General features: G+C 42.9%; 2 protein-coding genes across 7 annotated transcripts in view; one reads left to right on the top strand and one right to left on the bottom strand.

Moving 5' to 3' along the window:
• APOBEC2 (apolipoprotein B mRNA editing enzyme catalytic subunit 2) overlaps window positions 1–3,019 on the top strand; it is a 17,890-nt gene extending 14,871 nt beyond the window's left edge. Inside the window, exon 3 of the mRNA XM_056137296.1 lies at window positions 2,627–3,019. The gene's annotated coding sequence lies outside the window, so the exon portion shown is untranslated. The remainder of the gene's footprint in view (window positions 1–2,626) is intronic.
• Window positions 1–16,823, bottom strand: part of OARD1 (O-acyl-ADP-ribose deacylase 1) — a 22,787-nt gene extending 5,964 nt beyond the window's left edge. Inside the window, exons 1-5 of one of the 6 annotated variants that reach the window (XR_008795486.1) lie at window positions 16,120–16,203; window positions 15,708–15,852; window positions 14,958–15,016; window positions 8,737–8,849; window positions 5,319–5,635 (exon numbers count right to left, since the gene is read on the bottom strand). Coding sequence is in view for 5 of the 6 variants with exons in the window: in XM_056137298.1 (XP_055993273.1) it covers window positions 5,533–5,635; window positions 8,737–8,849; window positions 14,958–15,016; window positions 15,708–15,852; window positions 16,120–16,158 (459 nt within the window). In the remaining variant the exon portion in view is untranslated. Of the gene's footprint in view, window positions 1–5,017; window positions 5,636–8,736; window positions 8,850–14,957; window positions 15,017–15,707; window positions 15,853–16,119; window positions 16,204–16,671 lie in introns of those variants that run through there. The other 5 variants (XM_056137299.1, XM_056137300.1, XM_056137302.1 and 2 more) reach the window with 5 other exon arrangements.

Here is a 16,823-nt window from a genome sequence, read left to right as displayed (position 1 = left end):
GTGTTCTCTAATATGGTTTTCCTCATTTCTTCGGGAGCAAAAAAAAAAAGTATTTAGGAGTCCCCACAAGTATTTGTATTCAAACTTTTATGGGGGGGGGTATTAGGGGGAAGGGCTAGGGGGAAGAGGGGGGAACATGTGTGTGGGGGGAGTAGCTGCTTCCATATTTTCTAACTGTTGTACTTACATGTTTTCAAACAAACAGAAAGACTGATGATTTACTGAGCAAGTGTAAATGCAAACACACTTTTCTTACATTGAGAAGACCTTAAAGATAATGACAGATTACTACAGGAAGAATGTAAAAACCCGTTTCTATGCAGTAGTTTAAAAGGTTAATAAAATGTGTGGGAATTCGGCAGCAGTTCAGAAGCAGCAACCCACAGATACCAAGTTGTGATAGGAGAACTAGAAATAAAGATGAGCTATTTAAGCAAATAATTAGAACACAATTAAGGCCAATTTGGCCTCTTGCTGAGGGTAAATTAGACTTCTACAGAAAGAGGCCAGTTACCCTCAGGAAAGAGAGTAAAGGATCCCTTATCTTTCTTATGTAGATGGAGTGAATTTGGTTTGCTCCAAATTCTGTAAGTACCTATAAAAGACATTTGCTGATCAAAGTTCTCCAGTAACACAAGAACAGGTCTTCACTATACTCTTACCCATCTTTAACTCTGGAATACCTCATAGCAATAAGACACCAAGCAATAGGCGTCCATAAAATATTCCATTTTATTCTGGTATCTCTCATGGCTAATACTTAAAAAAAAAAAAAAACCAATGCTGCTTCCTAGACACAACTTGGACACATCAGTGTTTGCTGTTAGATATGCACATAGGGTGCTTGGTAATTCTCAAACTGAGCATTCACTAACACATGAAGACAAGATTTTGAACCACTTCCTTAAAAAAGTAAGTCCCATAGAGCTGGAAAGATAGTACAGTGAGTAGGGCACTTGCTGTGCAAGCAGCCAACCCTGGTTTGATCCCCTATCTCCAGCATTCCACATGGTCCCTGAACCCATGTAACCTGATTCCTAAACACGAAGTCAGGAGTAAGCCTGCACACAGCTGGGTGTGGCCCACACACCACAAATAATACACACACACACACACACACACACTATTTAAGAAAAAAGCAAGACCAACTCATTATACTCATTGAGAAAACAGTACAGAATGCCACGTTACTTGGCTCAGATGAAGTAAAATACTGACCTGGGTGTTGGTTAAAAAAACAGTTCACATTTAGAAATATGTAAACTCTGAAGATAAAAATTAACTTTGAAACCTCTAATATTTTTATTAGTGTAGGTATAATCATTATAATTATTCTAAATAGATTCTGCAGTAAGATGATGGATAGTATAATTTTTACTCCAGTTTACTTTTTAAATACCTTACAGGGTTATGGGCCTCTTCTTCCGCTGCCTAACTAGTAGGTCCACAAGGATTTGTGTTTGTGTCTTTTTCCTCCATTAAGTCAGATAATTAGGCAGTTAGATCTGCTATGAAAATTAAGCATTGCAAGAGGAATTAAACAGGACTTTTAATTTTGAATAACTGAAGACTGTCTTTTATACAAATCTGAATAGAAATAGATGAACAGATTTGAGGGGAAAGTCCATTTTTAAATCAAATTATATTTAAGTAAAATACTACTTTTCACATTATAAACCTCTTTCCACTTATTGTCTGACATCATTAGTAAAGTAAAGGCCCTCCCGTTGTTCATTGATTTGCTCGAGTGGGCCCAGTAACGTCTCCATTGGAGACTTTGTTGTTACTGTGTCTGGCATATCGAATACGTCACGGGGAGCTTGCCAGGCTCTGCCATGCGGGCGAGATACTCTTGGTAGCTTGCTGGGCTCTCCGAGAGGGACGGAGGAATCGAACTCTGGTCGGCCATGTTGGCTGCGTGCAAGGCAAACGCCCTACCGCTGTGCTATCGCTCCAGCTCTGACATCATTAACATGCTCCTTTTTCTGTACTTTGGTTGCTTTATTTTCCATAAGAGGAAGGTTAAAATGCACTAAGCTTTAAAAATTGACATGAAATAGTTATAATATAAAAGTCCAAAAGAACAACTCTGCTAAATAAAAATATCCTGAGAAAATTTTTCTCATTTCTTATTCCATCTTAATGTACCTAAGGATTTTAACTCAACAGAATAGAGCTAAGGAAGTTTTCTGATTTCTTCTTAGGCTTTGTGTGAACCACACTAAAACACGAATGAGGGGTGGGATAAATAGTATAGCAGGTAAGGGGTTTGCCTTGTATGCGGTTGGATCTGGGTCCAATTCCTGTCATCCCATATGATCCCTGAGCACCGCCAAGAGGGATTCTTGAGTGCAGAGCCAGGATTAACCCCCTGAGCACTGCCAGGTGTGGCCCAAACCACCATCCTGTCCACAGAGAAAAAAATAACAATAATAATTTAAAAACACAAATGAAATATATCTAATCCTGGGAAAACCCGAAACCACAGGCCAACTGTGGGGCAAAAGTTCAGGGTCTTGTTGAAGGCACACACTGCTTTATGAAACCCTGATTCAAGAAGAAAATTTTTCTTTCTTGGGGGGCAGCATGTTTATACGTTTAGTAACATGCTTTATTTTCCCACCAGGTCTGCCTGCTGCTACCAAGAGAGAGCAGTGATGTGTTTGGCCATCTAGGACATGCCTGACTTCTAACACTACTTGGAAATGGACAACATTTGATACCACTCAACCCTCAGAGGACTCAAACTATTTCAAATTTTAAATTATTTATACTTACCCTTCTCTCTAAAGCTTCTCTTGGGAAAAAGAAAAGTAGGCTGCAAGGATAGAAATGGCACCTATATATAACAGGTAACAGGCATCCCTGGAACTGAAGGTCCTAATTTCTTCAAATGGGCTTTTAAGGAAAAGATCTCAGATCCAAGTCTTTGCGATGTGTGTCTACAAATGCGTTTTATGTCCAGTTGGTTGAATTTTTTAAGAAAAACAGTGACATTAATAAAAGAAATGATGTGGAATGTGGGTTTCCTGAGACTTTTTTTAAAAAGAATTTGGTCATTTAAAAGTCACTACACACATTAAATCAATGCCAAAATAGGGCCATCCCAGCTATGAACTTAGCAAAAAAGTCCACACATTATAAAGTGGAAGGGAGGCTTTAGCCAGGAGCGATAGCAGAGCGGTAAGGCGTTTTTGCCTTGCACGCAGCCAACATGGCCGACCCGAGTTCGATTCCTCCGCCCCTCTCGGAGAGCCCGGCAAGCTACCGAGTGTATCTCGCCCGCACGTCAGAGCCTGGCAAGCCACCCGTGATGTATTTGATATGCCAAACACAGTAACAACAAAATCTCCAATGGAGATGTTACTGGGCCCGCTCAAGCAAATCGATGAACAACGGGAGGGCCTTTACTTTACTTGTCTAAACAGATTAAGATACTAACTCTCCCATGTAAAATTCACCCCATTCCTGACCTTCTTCAAAGATTTTTGATATTACTTAGGTGAGTGCCTTTATCTTTTCTCTGAAAATAAGGGATACGGCAGAAGGAGAAACAAAAGGAATGAGAAATTTGTTCAGATACACATTTGATAATAAGTATATAGTACTATATTATGGTAATGGCAGGATGACGTCCAAGACCCATTTCTTAAGAATGATTCGAGTTCTTTGTGGAAGCAGGAATGCTGATTATTTGTGAGGAATGTGTTCAATCTGATGATGAGGTCATGGCTCCTTTCCCCAGGGATCAAGTATAACTGGTCATTTGAGTATGATCCCAAGATTACATAAAAACTGCAAAGCACTTTATCACATCCCTACTGAGTTCCAGAATTCCATTTATTTCACAAGACTAGATTTTGTTTAAAAAAAAAAAAATCATCAAATCTCATAATGGAAAAAAAAAATAACTGCAATACCTCTAAGTGGTTAAAAAAAAATGGGTTGAGATGGCTCAAAAGCTGGAGCACTGCATGTAGGAGGTCAAGGTTTCACTCCCAGCACCTAATGCTTCCTTGCGCACTACTGACAACTACCCCTGCATAGAAAGCTCCTAAGCACTGGAGCGTGCTGTCCCCAACTCCCAACAGAACAAATGTAGAGGGAGCCAAGAATACTAAGGGTTTTGAGCTAGCCCTTATATTCATTTGCATAGTAAAGAAGATTAGTGCTAAATTTCCTAACTGCACTCTCATTCTGTTTTTTCTACTTCCTCTCTCCCCAACTTTATTATATGTGGACAGAAACAAAGCTTCAAGAAATTTCAGTCTAAATGGCTGAATATAAACTTTGTCTCCACACCTTACTTACCCCAAAAACATGGAGAACTTGTCTGTTCTCCTACACAAAAGGAGTGAAATACTTTTTGAACTTGCTGCTTCTTATCAGTGAAATGTAATAAGAATAAAGTCTAAAGTACAAAGATTCTATTTAACTAGTGGTTTCCTGGTATTACAACAAGCTTCTTTTAATATCCAGTTCTTTTAACACAGAGAAAAGCAGCAAGTACATCGGCAGACCCAGAACTCAGTCTAGGAAGAAAGCAAATCATAAATTTGATTTTTTTTTAAATCAATCCCACAAAAAGGATGGAATTCAGGGGACTCCTAGCTTTTTCAACTCTTCTGATATTAAACCTTTAGTAAAACCTATGAACTTTATTTTTCCATAATGAAAATAAAGTGGTATGCTCTCATTTTAGGCAGAAAAAGACTAATATTGATTTCTCAATCCCAATTGCTTGCACACCAGAATACCATACATTTATTTCATGACTGCATCAAAGTGATTCAATCATGTAAACTGTAACAGTATAGAGACATCTCAGAAAGATGTCTCTCATATGACAGTGTAAAAGAGAAAAACTGCCCATAAGATTATAAAAATTTGCCTTTAAAGTATGTTGACTCACAATCCTAGTCCCTTATTTCTCACCCTGACAACCCTCCCACTGGACCCTCATTTTGAAACTAAGTCACATAACAACAACTGAACAACAGACATAAACATAACTTCATTGAATATCAAGAAAAAGATTTATTTTTTCCCCATTCTTACAAATCCGTCAAAAAGTTTAATTTTATAATTTACACCTCAGGATGAATTTGATGACATAAAATAATGCCAAGTAAACAAATGACAAAATATGTAAATTACTTAAATGTTCATCCTTCCAGAAAATTCTCAAACAGAAAAAAAAAATCAATTCTGCCACCTAGTGGCAAGTTAGAGGAATCAGATCCTGGAGCAAAATGAATGAATCATAGGCCCAACAGTTAGTTTCCCTACCTAATAAAGGCTACCTACTCCATACGTACCTTTTTGCAAGAATAACCTAAAACTCAGAGCAAGATATCTCAAGAAATCTCCAGAGTCCCTGTCCACGTATTATCCCAAGTCTGGCGTGTGACACAGACTACTTCATGTGAAATGTAATTTTTCCTCTGGCTATTTTAAGATCAGTTTGTTCCAGTTCTACAGCTCAGAAGAGATAACACAGGAGAATGTGAAAACATCCAAAAGCTCATCTGTTCAGAGTGCATACACAGTAATTTTGATGTCTGTTGTCTCAAACACCTCCTCAATCATCACAGATACATTCTCCCACTGAAGACCATCAAGACCACATCCAATCCTGAAAAAAACAAAACATCTGTTGTAATCTAGGAGATCACTCCTTTCATTTAGTTGTAACCACCCAAAACAAAGACAAAGTACCTGGCCTCAGACCTACAAGCAGCAAAGGTGAGGGTTCAGAACTTAATTCCCATTCAGAGTCACCTAAGACTTTTAAGAAGCCTTGGTTTCTTCCTTGCAGGTTGCTGCAAGCATTTCAACTGTCCCCATTATACCTTTTAAACATTCTTGCAAATCCCAGGGCTCTTCCTAAGATGGGGAAGTTTACAATTTCTCAACACCATAAACTCTGCCCCAGACTTGAGGCTCAACAGGAAACTAAGGGACAAAGATGCCACACCTGGGCATATGATGAAATATATACCCTTAAAGATCTTAAATAAACAGACAATCCCCACTAGCCTAAGTGGAAATGAAAGATGTTAATCTTATTTTAGCAACACAAATGAACCCTAATTTAATAAGACATCTCTGGGAAACAAATGGGAACCCTCTGATACTTTGTTTAATAAGCAATCTAAAGACCCAGTTTTCCTATAAAAACCTCACAGAACAAATCATACTTTAGTCTTATACTAAGTTCCTCCCCTTCTGGGGAGGTTTTATTCATTTATTTATTTTTTTTTACTTTTCAATAAACTTTTGTGTTTTCTGAGTCTAACATCTCCATTACTCATTATTTTCATTTTTGAAAATATAGAAGAACATGAGAATGGTCACTTCTTCTGCATCAATAATTTCTCTTATCTATTTAGCCTAGAAAGATACTGTTTCTCGATTATCTCAGAATACACTTAGAAACCTTTAACTCTGCCAAGACATAGGAAACTTACTACCTATGTTGTGTCTACTAATGAAAACTACTTGTGGAAGGATGGGGCCCTCCCATTGATCATTGATTTGCTCGAGCGGGCCCAGTAACGTCTCCATTGGAGACTTTGTTGTTACTGTGTTTGGCATATCGAATACGTCACGGGGAGCTTGCCAGGCTCTGCCGTGCGGGCGAGATACTCTCAGTAGCTTGCCGGGCTTTCTGAGAGGGGCGGAGGAATCGAACTCGGGTCGGCCATGTTGGCTGCATGCAAGGCAAACGCCCTACCGCTGTGCTATGGGAAAGACTGATATTTCAAAATACCAATTTATGATAAAGACAAAAAGGAAGGATTCAAGAAGTAAAAGTGAAATACTGGGAATGCCAAACTGATACAATTCAGATAAAGCCTCAGTCAACTCACACAACTGACTACATGGAATCTTTCCTTCAAGATGTTGCTCTTTGAAAATACGTGGGAGGCTTAACCTATAAAAACATGTTCGTAATCTCTTCTACAAGGGCTTAGGTGGTGGCCGGGAAAAGTGGAAAAAATTTTTTTAAAAAGGTGAAAATTATGGTGGAGGGAAGGTGTGATGGTGGTGGAATTAGTGTTGGAATATAGAATGTAATAAATCATTGTGGACAACTTTATAAAAACAAAAAGTTAAATTGAAAAGCACTGCTAAAATTGCAAACTTTAGAGATGATTATGTTCTTAAAATACCCCCTAATTTGAAAAACAACATTTCTGAAACATAATCCATAAACATATTAAATGCCAGTTTAGATGAGGGTCACTGGAACAATAGCCACAAGTACTTGGATCTTAGAATAAACCTGAATGCTGGTTAGAATTGATTCAAAACTGGAGTGACAGAGTAAGTGACCCCAAGCCCACACTTGAAAAGGAAACAGTATGCATAAAATCCTCAATGCCGTCCCCTTGAATTCCCAGTAGCTGGGAACTGCTGCCCATAAGTAACGTGATTCCAACAGTTAAGGAGGAGGGTTCTGCAAGTGGCTTATGTGAAGTGGGGATAAGAGAGGTCAGGGCACTAAGCCTTGAGAAAAGAGTCTACAGCTTCCCTCTCAACCCAACCGGGGTCACCTGGAGAAGACTGGGGAAATCTAGTATGAATGAGATTTCCCCAGGAGCAGCTGTACAGTACAGACCTTACCTCACACCATCCCCATGAGGTGGTCTTCAAACTGCACCTGGGTTCCATTTGTTCTGCCTTGCATGGGACATGATCCCTGCCACCAGATTTCTCGGGGAGCTACAGAACCCAGGTTGGAGTGAGGAACTGCTCTTTGCAGAAAAGGAAAGTAGGTTTTAAATCTTACCCAGGCTTGCTGGGCCTGTTTCCTTCCTTTATAGAGAATTATTTCAGGAGAGGAATAGTGAAGTAAATCAAGTTTATTCAGTAAATAAAGGGATAAAGAGAGAAAAATCCATACTCAAAAGAGAAAACACTTGCTTCTCCAGAGGGACTTTTTGGTAAAAGTTATGTATGGTTATTTTTCATGACCACCTTTGTCCCAAATTCTTAACACGAGTAGAAATTAATAAGTCTTTCCTGAGGAAAAGCATTCAACTTCTGGTGGTCCATTTTTGAGTTCCCATCACAGTCTCTGTCTGTGCGTTGCTGGTGTCTCCCCTCTCAGTGATCCATAAGTGCCAGGGGCCTTGAATTCTAAATCTCAATGATTAATTTATAGCTCCTTAGAATCCTTGTGTCAAAGGCCTTCATGTCTTTGGGCTCTTTTAGCTTTCTTATAGTGCTTTTTCCAACATACATTACCATGGGCGCCCAATCTCTGCTTGCAACACAACTAAGATATTACATCAGGGATTTATTCTCTAACTATCATGCATACTGACCAAAAACAAGTTAAGGGGCAGAACATAAAACTTGGTAATAAAAACATACAACTTTCTTTGCACAGGATGGTCCTGATGGAAATCAATCACAGTCTTAGTTCTTGAACCTCTAAGGCCTCAGAAATAAAGGCTAAGTTTCTAGCAGAGAATATCTAGAATTCAGCAATATAATTGAACAATGATTTCCCCCTAAACAGAAGATGTGTTTCAATTATCTTGACCAATTCAACTCAAGCTAACAAATGAGTATATCATGGCTTGATAGCTAATTCAAACTAATCTTAGAATGTTTTAAAATTTGCCTACCTATAAGTCATCATTTTGGGTTAAGTTAAGCTTCTAAATCCTTTGTTTTGGGGTATGACAATAGCCACCAATAATCAAGGACCCTGGCTTTCCTTACCTGGGCATGGAGAGGTCTGTGACTCCATTTTTCAGACAATGAGACTTCATGGCTTCTAAACTCTTCTGTAGGTTTTCGTATGTTGGCTTATGTGAAGCCCTTTTCTTTGTAATCTGAGTATAAAGAAAGAATTGGGAGTTTCCAAATGACAGCCAATGAAAAGTCATCATATTCTCACACCATACTGATTTAAAGTTAAGTGCATTTTTATAACATAGTCTAAACAGAAACATATATAGTCCCTTCCAGTTACGGCAGACACTAAGGAAAACGTGCCAGCAGGTCAATCTGTACCTGTGAGGCCAGTGCATCAGCAGCCTGATGGTGCCATCAGACTTCCAGATACCCCCAAATTGCTGCTGTGCCTTTGGCCAGACCCCAAAAACTTGGGGCAAAGTTTACCAAGAAATTAAACGGCCAAAAGTTAGGTATGTGGGAAACACACCCACAAACCACCTCCGGCTCAGCTATGTAACTGGAGGCATGGCCTCTCTGGTTCCTGATTGAACTGCTTAATGGCCATGATCCCAGAGACTCAGAAACAAATCTCAAAACCCAGTGGCTTTTGGCAGAAATGCATCTGGTCCCTGCAGCAGGTTATCGGTGCTTGGCCAATCCAGGTGGGAATAGGTTTCGTGCCTTGGCCTGTTCCCCCTGGTGGCCCGGTGGCCAACATCCTCTAGAGGTAGGTTTGGGACTGCAGTGACAAGACATTTTGGGCCTCACGGGATGGGGGTGGAGCCGGGCCTGTCCTTCCCACCCCAACGAGACCCCAAGTCATTGCCCACAAATGGCCTCTCTGGCTCCTGATCAAGCTGCTTAACGGCCATGATCCCAGAGACTCAGAAACAAATCTCGAAACCCAGCGGCTTTTGGCAGAAATGCATCCGGACCCTGCAGTAGGTTGCTGTCGCTGGGCCACCCCGGCTGGGGGGGTGTAACGGGTGTTGTCCCTCTGCCTGCTCCCCCTTGGCGGCTTGGTGGCCATCATCCTTCAGAGGTCATTGGTCAGTCAGGTCTGGGCACACAGTAACGAAACTTGTTGGGCTTCACAGGATGGGGGTGGAGCTGGTCCTTGTCTCCGCCTCCCAACAAGACCCCAAGTCACTGCCCATGAACAGCCTCTCTGGCTCCTGATCAAACTGCTCAACGGCCATGATCCCAGAGACTCAGGAGCAAATCTCGAATCCCAGTGGCTTTTGGCAGAAATTCCTCCAGATTTAAGTGTTAAAATTTCGGAATTTCAAAATCACATGGCGCTACTGCAGCCACACGACATCATATGTTATTCATAACCAGCAATAGAACACAAATTGTCTACGGTTGACTTTTCAGCAGATCTGAGCGTTGGGGTAAAATCTCAAATAATGATGGTGGGTCTGGTGTCAAAATATTGAACGTGATCAAAGTAGAGAGAGAGTAATGTGGAAATCATCTGCCCCACAGGTAGGGGGAGGGTTTGGGATGTGGGTATACTGGGGTTTTTGGTGGTGGAGAATGGGCACTGGTGAAGGTATGGGTGTTTCACTGTATGACTGAGACTTAGACCCAAAAGCTTTGTAACTGCTCTCACGGTGATTCAATAAATAAAATTATAAAAAAATGAAAAAAAGTAAGATGGAGTTCATGCACAATTCAATCAGCTAATCAGTGGCTGAATAAATAGCAGTACTCCTACAAAACAAAAGAAAGAAAGAAAATCCCAGACATTGCTCTATAAATAAACTTTCCTTTTCAGACAAGCTCAGAACATTAGCAACCTATGCTTACTATTTTTTAAAGACAGTTAGAAGAGTCTTTGTTTGACTTCCAAAAGATAAACTGCTTATTTGTAACACGGAACCACCACTGCTACCTGAAAATTTCCTGTTAATTTATTTAGGATTGTTTTCTTGCTTGTTTTCTGTAACAGAAGACACTGGTGGTGTTTCCAAATAAGATGACAAGTCAACCTAAGCCACATCAGAGTTACAAAATGTTAGCACCTAGCACTATCCTTAACAAAGCTATACTCTTTCTGGAACTGAAGACCATTTTTTGAAGTTGATGGGCCCTCACAGGTGACTTGTGTGAAGTAGAGGGGAAAAAAGAGATGGCCACTTTCTCCTGATCCACCTCCCCTACTTTGGGATGGGCACGGAAGGGTAGGACTGATAAAGTCTGCAGATGAGCCTGTGCCGCACGGGTTAGAGCCCCACCAGCTCCACCAGGTGGCCACCAAACCACATCCGATATCCCCTTAGTCTTCTCGGCACGGGAGATGGTCCCCACTACCCAATTTCTCCAGGTGCCATGAACTCAGGCTGGAGTGATGAACTGCTCTTTGCTGGAGAGTCAGTCCGTCCTGGGCTTTACCTACATCTTCCAGGTGTTTGTCCTATCTCACAGAAAAGAATTTCAGAAGGGAACAAGCAGAGAAGAAAAAGTAGGTTTTATTTGGAGGTTTTGAGAAAGGGGAAGGAGATGACAGTAACACGGTCAAGAGAGAACACGGGTTTCTTCAAAGACATAGAGTCCCACTATACATGTCAAGAGGAAATGTGCGTGACAAATGCACGCTTACATGTGCTCAGCCACATGGGCATAAGCAGCACATGGGCTCAGGCAGCATATGCACACACCTCCTTTGTGCAAGTTGGCTTGTATATGTTTTTCTTCATATGCCCCACGTGGGGCTTTCTAGTTAGAGTCCACTGCTACGGTAGCTGCCAATGGACTTGGGAATGTGTGAAGAAGAGTGAATCAGGGGTTCCATGGTAGGACACGTTTGGTGGCTGGAAACAGCCTCCCAGGCAGAGGAACAAAGAGACTGGGACCCCAGACTGATTCAGGTCAATGGACTATTAACAGTGGATGTTTAATTCAGAACCAAATAGCATACTTATAGAACATCTGAGGGGGTTCAAGGTATAGGATTGCAGGTAGATGTGACTGATCATTTACAGAGGAAAAGCATTTCAAGGGAGGCAATTCTTTTGGAGGAATTAACTCAAGGAGACATTCTATACTAAGGAATCTGCTCAGGGGTGACAAGCATCTATATTGCTTTTCTCTTACCCTTGCTACCAGTACATATTAAACAATCAAGTTTACTTCTTATTAATATTTGCAGTTATTTGGATAAACACAATAAGAAATATAGATTCCAAAACATAGTTCTCTAGGCTTCAGGGGCAAGGGTTAAAAGCCACTGGGTTTTTACTTTAAATCCCAGACTAAGTTCTCAGGCCAGTTAAGCTTTTCCTACCCCACAGGGTCCTGTCTTTCTTGGTCATTATGGCTTTTATCAACACAGGGCTCCCTAGTCTGTACCATATAGATGCTGGGGTAGCTTTGCTTGCCCCAGGTGGACCCAGATATCCCTCAGTGGGACCCAGTTTTTTGGAGTGTTACACTATGGCAACTGAAGCCTGAGTCAAGTAACTGTGATGGATGCTGAGGAGTAGATATATTTCAGAATCAATCAGCTCCCAAATATTAGAGGAGTATAGTTTTAATGGTCTTTCGGTATTTAAAGCAAAAAATATTGCTCTACAGAAAAATATGGAAAGGTTACAGGGGAAAGAAAAAAAGCAACTAATTCACTCTAGATACAATGTCCAGATTTGCCAGAAGGTTTGCCTTTATAAGTAACCATGCCCGACTTGGGGAATCTAGTCGCTAACAGAATGAGGAGTAAAGCACAAAGGAAAGGATAAACTTGGGGGGTTAGAGGTGCTCGTAAGAGCACAACTGTAAGCGCCTCTGTAGGGGGAGAAGGGGCATTTCACTGATGAAACCTGAAAGAACTTAGGGTTAATATCCAAGAGGAGTGATCAATGGTCCGCTTTGAAATTCCTTTCCTTGCCTTTGTTCCTGCTGGAGATTTTCTGGGGGGTTCAGCCTTCTCTGGGTCTGCTGGCTCAAGATGAAGTCATCAGGTCTTAGTTCCTGTGTCTGCAAGGTGGGTTTTTTGCAGCCTCCGGCTCTTGGTTTTATTGCTTAAGAATTTCACTGCCATGGGGGTCCCTTCCTGTCTCTCTGCCTATCCACCTTCATCAATCTGGACAGTGACCAAATCACAAGGGGAATCATGAAAGGAGCATGGCTGGTGCCTAAATGTGATTTCATGGGAATAATTAAAGTCCTGCATTTAATAGGAAAGAACAAGATAAAAGTTCCTTTAGGTGGGGCTGGAGTGATGAACAGTGGGTAGGGCATTTGCTTTGCAGGATGCGACCAGAGTTCTATTCCCAACATCCCATATGGTCCCCTGAGCACCACCAGGAGTAGTTCCTGAGTACAGAGCCAGGAGTAAACCCTGTGCATCGTGGGGTGTGACCCAAAAAGGAAAAAACATTCCTTTGGCTAACATGTAATTTAAGAACTATTATTTCTAACTCATCACATTTAGTAAAGAATTGAAGTGTGGTGTGAGACAGCCCTAATTTTTGTAAACTTTATCATATGCCGTTGAGAGATATTATAATCCTTTTCCCATTGGGTGGGGTATTGCCTCACACTCCTTAATCTCCTGCTCCTAACCAAGTCTGAGTAGGCTTGTGATCAGATTTTTAACATCTGTGGTTGTGAAAACATATTGATCAATATGCTGTAAACAGAGAAAGGAGGGTCCTGGTAGATGTATGATGGGGAAAAGTCTGGAACTTAAACCAGCCAAAAAGGTATGAAGGTCATGGAGACAAAGACCCATCTAAGGAGCCCATAAAACCCTTGAGAAGCAGAATTCCGGGCCTGGAGCAGAAACATCACAGAGAGAAGAGGCACCAAGAATGCATGGACAAAGAACATGTGATATGAACTTCTCCCCACCCTCCTCCCAGCCCCGCCACCAGCCCCCAAGGACCACCAGGAGTGATCCCTGAGCACAGAGTCAAGGAGTAAGCCCTAAGCAACACCCAATGTGCAACAATTCACAGCCCCAAAGACGCATACACAAAATACCCAAATACAAAAATTAAAACACATACACAACCTCCACCACCGACCCCCAACCCCCCCAAAAAAGAATGGACACCAGAAACTCAATGCTTTTCCTCCCAGGAAAAGACCCACTAATTCCTATTCATGTAAAGGATTTGGGACACAACTGGTCATGGAGAAATACCATACAAAACCTACATCAAAAAGTCACTCTGGAGAAGTCAGTGTTCTCTCTTGAGATGGATCTTTCCTTTTCTCCTATTATTTTCCTAATAAACATGTTTTATTTCACTATTCATCATGAAGTCTGTTGGCCCCCAGTTGGTGGCGTACATGAAGTGGAGAAAAGAGAAATGGCCACTTCCCCCAATCCACCTCTGCCACCCGGGGAATGGCTGAAAAGTCTAAGACCAATAAAGTCTGCAAAGAACCCGTTCTTGGCATGGAGAAATCCCGCCAGCCCCAGTAGACAGCCATCAAGCCTCATCTGAACCTGACATCCATTAGGGCTTCATGGCACGGGAGTTTATTCCTATCACCTGAGCCGTGGGCTCAGGCTGGAGTGAGGAATTGCTCTTTGCAGGAAAAGAAAGCCAGTGCTGCGACTTACTCAGGGCTTCCAAGTCCTTGTCTATCTTTCAGGAGTAATTGAGCAGTAAAACAGTTTTTACTTGGAGGTTTTGAGGCAGGAGAAGAAGGAGAGTAATGTGCTCAATCTTACCAAGCCTTAAGTCTCTGCATCCAAGAAATGTGGGTCCTGAGAGCCTCAGGACTATGCTGGTTTTAGTACTTCCTAAGGAATTCCATTGCCATATGGGCCCTTCCCTAACTACCTACATCACTCTCCTGAAATTCTTCTCTGTAAAGAAAGGAGACTTGGCAAGCCTGGGTAAGATTTAAGACCTACTTTCCTTTCCTGCAAAGAGCAGTTCCTCATTCCAACCTGGGTTCTGCAGCTCCCCGAGAAATCTGGTGGCAGGGATCATGTCCCACTCGAGGCAGAACAAGTGAAACCTAGGTAGTGTTTGAAGACCACCTCATGGGAATGGTGTGAGGTAAGGTCTGTACCATGCAGCTGCTCCTAATGGACTCTCATCAGTTCTAGATTTCCCCAGACTTTCCCCAGACTTCCCCAGGTGGGTAGAGAGGGAAGTTGCAAAGAGTTTTCTCAAGGCTACCTCTGGCCTCCCTCCTCTCCACCACACAACCCATTCCAGTAAGGAAACCCAACGCCGTCTGGTAGGGTCACCTCTTTCACCCACAACAAATACATATACAGTGCATTCAGTCAGTCTTACCAAGTAATATATGTATCGCCCATCTCGCTTCAGAACAGCCACTTCTCCAGTTTTCTTTTCTAGTAAAAAATAATGAAATAGTAAAGGAAAAAGAAAACCAAAATCAAAATATTCATCTCCATTCTTGGAGTTTTAAAATATTTTTACACACACGTAAGAGTTTGCTAAGAGTTCAGTGTTAAGCATTATGTAGAATAGATAAAAAAAAAAGTTCCTAGTTATAGTTTTCATTTAAGGTGTTATTTAAAAAATGCACAGTATCAAACAGATTAATTTGTTTCGCATAGTTAGTACCAGATCACCAGTGGAGACTGTCTGGGCCGTGACAAAGAGAACCTCTGGAGATTCTAATGCACATCTCAATTTTAAAATCATTGTTAGAAAGTGATGGGAGACATGTGTAAATAAGTTTCTAGACTTGCGTAAGAACAGAAGCAGGGGATCCTGAATGCCGAAGTGACACACCTGTACATTCTGCTATTTCAGTAACTCAATCAAAGGCTTCAGAGACAGGAAGTGGTAGTAATTGCCAAGAAAGTTTTATGACAAAGACACTAGAGGATTTTTTTTCTTTGAGTATGTGGAGTACCTTTAATAAACCAACTCTTTGGTATAGTAAACGACCAAACTAAAGGTCCTTGTCCTGAAGAAAAATCTAAAAACAGTAGGTGGTGAGAAATCCCCTCTTTGCACATGCATCGTGCAACGGGGTGCGAAAAGATGCACAACCAGAGTAGGAGAAAAACTCACGTTGACTTATCAGATCCTGCACCCCTCCAAATTTCTTCTTGAAGAGAACAGCAATTCCAGCTCCCATGCGACAATCCTCACTGATACAGTGGGCTAAAGAGTCTGTTTGGGGGCATGCAAAAAGATCTCCTTTCACATAAGCGATCTAAAAAACGTGCAAAGTGAGAGAAAATGTTATTATCCACAGAAAATCCACTCTGTTCCGTGTCTCCCATTGTATTTTCTCCCCACTGATCCTCCTTGCTTTAAAAACCAGACCGTCAAAATGCAAGAAATCAAAAACCAATCGAAGCACGTGTAAAAGTAGTGAGCGAGACGGTCCCTGCCCGAAACGTGACTCCACCAGAGGAGACCCTCGTTGACGTGATTAGAAGGCGTCGGCGCTTTGGACCGGCTGCTAGCGGCTACGCACTCGGCTTCCCGCGGGGTCTTCCGTAACGTTTCCCGCCATGCTGCGGAGCCGCGACCTCGACGCCGCCGGGGCGCTTCTTCAGCTCTGAGGAAGGAGCACAACCGCTGAGGCGGCCTGAACGGCCCGCGTTCCCGCCGCCCGACCCCGCCCTGCGGCCTAACGCCGACTACGCGTTCGTTCCAGGCGACACCGAAACTCCGGGCCGGGAGTGCGCCCGGGCCCCGCGCCGACGGCGGCTCGGCCCCGGCTTGCCGCGGCGCGCCGCGAGCCGCGCGAGGTGGGGCCGCTCCACAGAGCTTCCCGTTCCGTCTCCTATGCAGGGGCGAGAGCGCGGTATCCCCCGGGTCCAAGTGCCGGGGCGGCCGCTCAGGATAGGCTTTGACCGTCAGCGCCCCGCGTGGCGGGTCCCGCTGACCACTCAGAGGAGGCCCAGGCACCTGTGGAGCCCGGGAGTCGAGCTTCCGTACGGGTTCCCCGCGCACAAGAAAGGGCCCGCCACGGGCCCCGGTCGGGGGAAGCAGCGGGCGATCCCCGACACGAAGCCGCACGTACCGAATATGGCCGCCCGCCAACCGGGGCCGGGGCGGAAACGCGCCCCTCTAGCTGCCGCGCCGAGCCCGCACTCTGTGGTGACGGCCCGGCTTCCGGCGGGGAGCTCCGTGCATGCTGACGCGAGAGCCGACCGCGCGAGGGGAAGAGCGGCG

This window comes from Sorex fumeus, unplaced genomic scaffold (genome assembly GCF_029834395.1).
Source record: "Sorex fumeus unplaced genomic scaffold, SorFum_2.1 ptg000123l, whole genome shotgun sequence".
In the NCBI taxonomy this organism is placed as follows: domain Eukaryota; kingdom Metazoa; phylum Chordata; class Mammalia; order Eulipotyphla; family Soricidae; genus Sorex; species Sorex fumeus.
This window is presented reverse-complemented; position numbering and strand designations above follow the sequence as displayed.